General features: G+C 63.6%; 1 protein-coding gene across 1 annotated transcript; it reads left to right on the top strand.

Moving 5' to 3' along the window:
* The first annotated feature begins 902 nt into the window (after positions 1–902).
* On the top strand, positions 903–2,798 carry LOC123104284 (UDP-glucuronate 4-epimerase 6). The gene has a single exon (XM_044526102.1). It carries the CDS (start codon positions 1,025–1,027, stop codon positions 2,471–2,473), a length of 1,449 nt encoding a protein of 482 aa, XP_044382037.1. The 5' UTR covers positions 903–1,024; the 3' UTR covers positions 2,474–2,798.
* Positions 2,799–3,116: the final 318 nt, after the last annotated feature.

The raw sequence follows: 3,116 nt of genomic DNA, 5'->3' as shown, positions 1-3,116 counted from the left end.
CCGCGCGGCCTCCAGCTCATCGCGCTGGGCGGCGAACTTGGCCGCGGCGGCATTCATCTTGACGGCCGCTCTCCGTTCCCTCCTCTTCGCCGATTCCGCGTCCAACTTGGCGATCTCCTCCGGCGTGTACTCCGACCGCGGCTTCCTTGGCGCCTCCTTCTTCACTTTGCGGTCGGGTCGACGGCCAGGCCGCCGGAACTCGGCGGGGCGTCGGCCATGGACGGGGGAGAGAGGGGGGGGGGGGAGGGACGTGGGAGGGTTTGGGGGAAATGGCGCCAAATGGCCGTCGGGGGGTTTTGGTTTCTCCCACCGACAGGCGGGCCAGAGGAAGACAAGCGCGCGCGTCCCGCCCGTCCGCGCGCTGTCCGTTTCACCCCAAAACCGACGCAAGTTTGGGCCGGGGATGGGTCGAAAGCGGACACAAAGCGGACAAAAGTCCGTTTGCTCCCGCGCGCTGGGCCGCCTTTTTTGTCCCTTTTACCCCAAACGAACGGACCGAACAGAATAGGGTCGCGCGGTGGAGTTGGCCTAAGAGGATCCATGTCCCTAGTATATGGCATGGCACCTAACAAAACCCAAGTTTATCCTAAAAAAACACCCGAGTTGGATTGGGCAGCCAGGATGAACCCACCAGTGTAGTGGCGTGACATCCGGGGCCCACATGTCATAAGCAAACAGAAACAAAGAGAGGCACTGCTGGGCTTTGCTGCGATCGTACCAGAACTTTTGCCCTAGTCATATCTTGTGTGTTTACCCAATCGGAGACCGAGCGAGCGGGTTCGGAAAAGAAGTGAGGCTCGCCTCAACTCAGCTCAGCTAGAGTGGCATTCCAACCGAAAGAAAAGAACCACCGTCGCGTGGGCCCACCTCACATTCCGTCTTTAAATCCACCTCATTCCCCCGTGCTCCCTCCTCAGCTAGCCCGCCCGCCCGCCTCTAGCCAACTCAAACACACACACGCTCACTCCGACGCCGCGAGCCACCCGGCGAGCACGTACGCACGCGGCCAGCCAGCGCGAGCACAATGCCGTCGGACGCGGCGGCCAAGGGGGTGAAGCTGGAGCGGTACGCCAGCGGCGGCGCGCTGCTGCTGCGCCGGGTGGCCAGCGGCAAGTTCGTCTCCGCCTCCTCCCACCTGCTCTTCCGCGCCACCGTGCTCGCCACGCTCGCCCTCGTCTTCCTCTTCGCGCTCCACTACCCCTCCCTCCTCTCCCGCTCCTTCAGCCTCGCCTCCGACGGCTCCTCCTCCTCCGTGCCCGGCGCGTCGCGGTCGCACGCCTCGCACCGGAGCCTGCTCGCGTCCTCGTCCGCGGCGGCCACGTACGGCGGCGAGCGGTGGCAGAAGGAGATACGCCGCAGCGCCAAGCCGCGCCGGGACGAGGGGCTCTCGGTGCTCGTCACGGGCGCCGGCGGGTTCGTCGGCGCGCACTGCTCGCTGGCGCTCAAGGCGCGCGGCGACGGCGTGGTCGGCCTCGACAACTTCAACTCCTACTACGACCCGGCGCTCAAGCGCGGGCGCCAGCAGCTCCTCGCCGACCGCGGCGTCGTCGTGCTCGACGCCGACATCAACGACGCGCTCCTGCTGGAGCGGCTCTTCGAGGCGGTGCCCTTCACGCACGTGCTCCACCTGGCGGCGCAGGCCGGGGTGCGGTACGCCATGGAGGCGCCGCAGACGTACGTGGCGTCCAACGTGGCCGGCCTGGTGAGCGTGTTCGAGGCGGCCGCCAAGCACGCCGACCCGCAGCCGGCCGTCGTCTGGGCCTCCTCCTCCTCCGTCTACGGGCTCAACACCGACGCGCCCTTCTCCGAGGACCACCGCACCGACCGACCGGCGTCGCTCTACGCGGCCACCAAGAAGGCCGGCGAGGCCATCGCGCACGCGTACAACCACATCTACGGCCTCTCCATCACCGGCCTCCGCTTCTTCACCGTGTACGGGCCCTGGGGCCGCCCCGACATGGCCTACTTCTCCTTCGCCCGCAGCATCGTCGCCGGCGAGCCCATCACGCTCTACGCCGACGCGCGCCGCGACTTCACCTACATCGACGACGTGGTCAAGGGCTGCGTCGGCGCGCTGGACACCGCCGGCAGGAGCACCGGGTCCGCCAGGTCGGGCAAGAAGAGCGGCCCCGCGCCGCTGCGCGTGTACAACCTGGGCAACACCTCCCCGGTGCCGGTGACCCGGATGGTGGCCATCCTGGAGAAGCTGCTGGGGAAGAAGGCGAACAAGCGCATCATCGCCATGCCCAGCAACGGCGACGTGCCCTTCACCCATGCCAACGTGAGCCACGCGGCGCACGACTTCGGGTACCGCCCCACCACCTCCCTCGACGCCGGCCTGCGCCACTTCGTGGACTGGTTCGTGCAGTACTACAAGCTCGACATCAAGATCGCCAAGCCGTCCACCACCAGCAAGAAGCCGGCGACAGCGACGAAGAAGAAGGCCTCGACCATGTCGGCGGCGTCGTCGTGAGCTGGGCAGAGCACCCCAGGGCCCAGCAGAGCACCGGCACCGACACGACACCAAGTGTTTATTCCTTCCCTAGCTAATTCTTGGAGGCATCAACTTGTCTTTCTTGTCTGTAATAACCGTGTAAGTGTTGATCTTGAGGTGTTTTAGGTAGCAAATAATGGTGGGAATTGAACAGCAAGGGATAGGACCGCAAAAACTGCAGATAACTATTAGTAGACGGGGGGTATAGTGAGAGCAAACAGGGGAGCCTGGCCAGGACTGAAGAAAGATGAAGTCACTGGCTTCTTTTCCACTTCCGTGGCATAATATTGTCACCTGTTTTGTTCTTGCCCGCGTGCTCTGCTCACTCACGTGAACCATATCAAGACGCATGCCGTGCTGGAGGCACACACCCAACCAACCAAGTCCCGAATCCAAATCCACATCAGACAGCTTTGCTCCAAGGATCGCAGTTCCACTTGCATGAACCGTGATCGCAGAGCTCCAAAGCCAAGCTGTACTATGCACCTCCTGGTACATTTTGGCATCAATAGTTTCTGATCGTCCATGGACCTTTACCACTGCCTGATAAGAGGCGCTGGTTCATCGTCTGGTTGTGATTGAACACGAGTTGAGTTGCAGTTGGCGGGGAGGCATTGATGGC

This window comes from Triticum aestivum, chromosome 5A (genome assembly GCF_018294505.1).
Source record: "Triticum aestivum cultivar Chinese Spring chromosome 5A, IWGSC CS RefSeq v2.1, whole genome shotgun sequence".
In the NCBI taxonomy this organism is placed as follows: domain Eukaryota; kingdom Viridiplantae; phylum Streptophyta; class Magnoliopsida; order Poales; family Poaceae; genus Triticum; species Triticum aestivum.
The sequence above is the reverse complement of the archived record's forward strand: the minus strand, read 5'-3'. Positions and strand labels throughout refer to the sequence as shown.

What these genes read in the sequence shown, in the direction of transcription:
- LOC123104284 (XM_044526102.1), top strand. Translation starts at nt 1,025, where the DNA reads ATGCCGTCGGACGCGGCGGCCAAGGGGGTGAAGCTGGAGCGGTACGCC.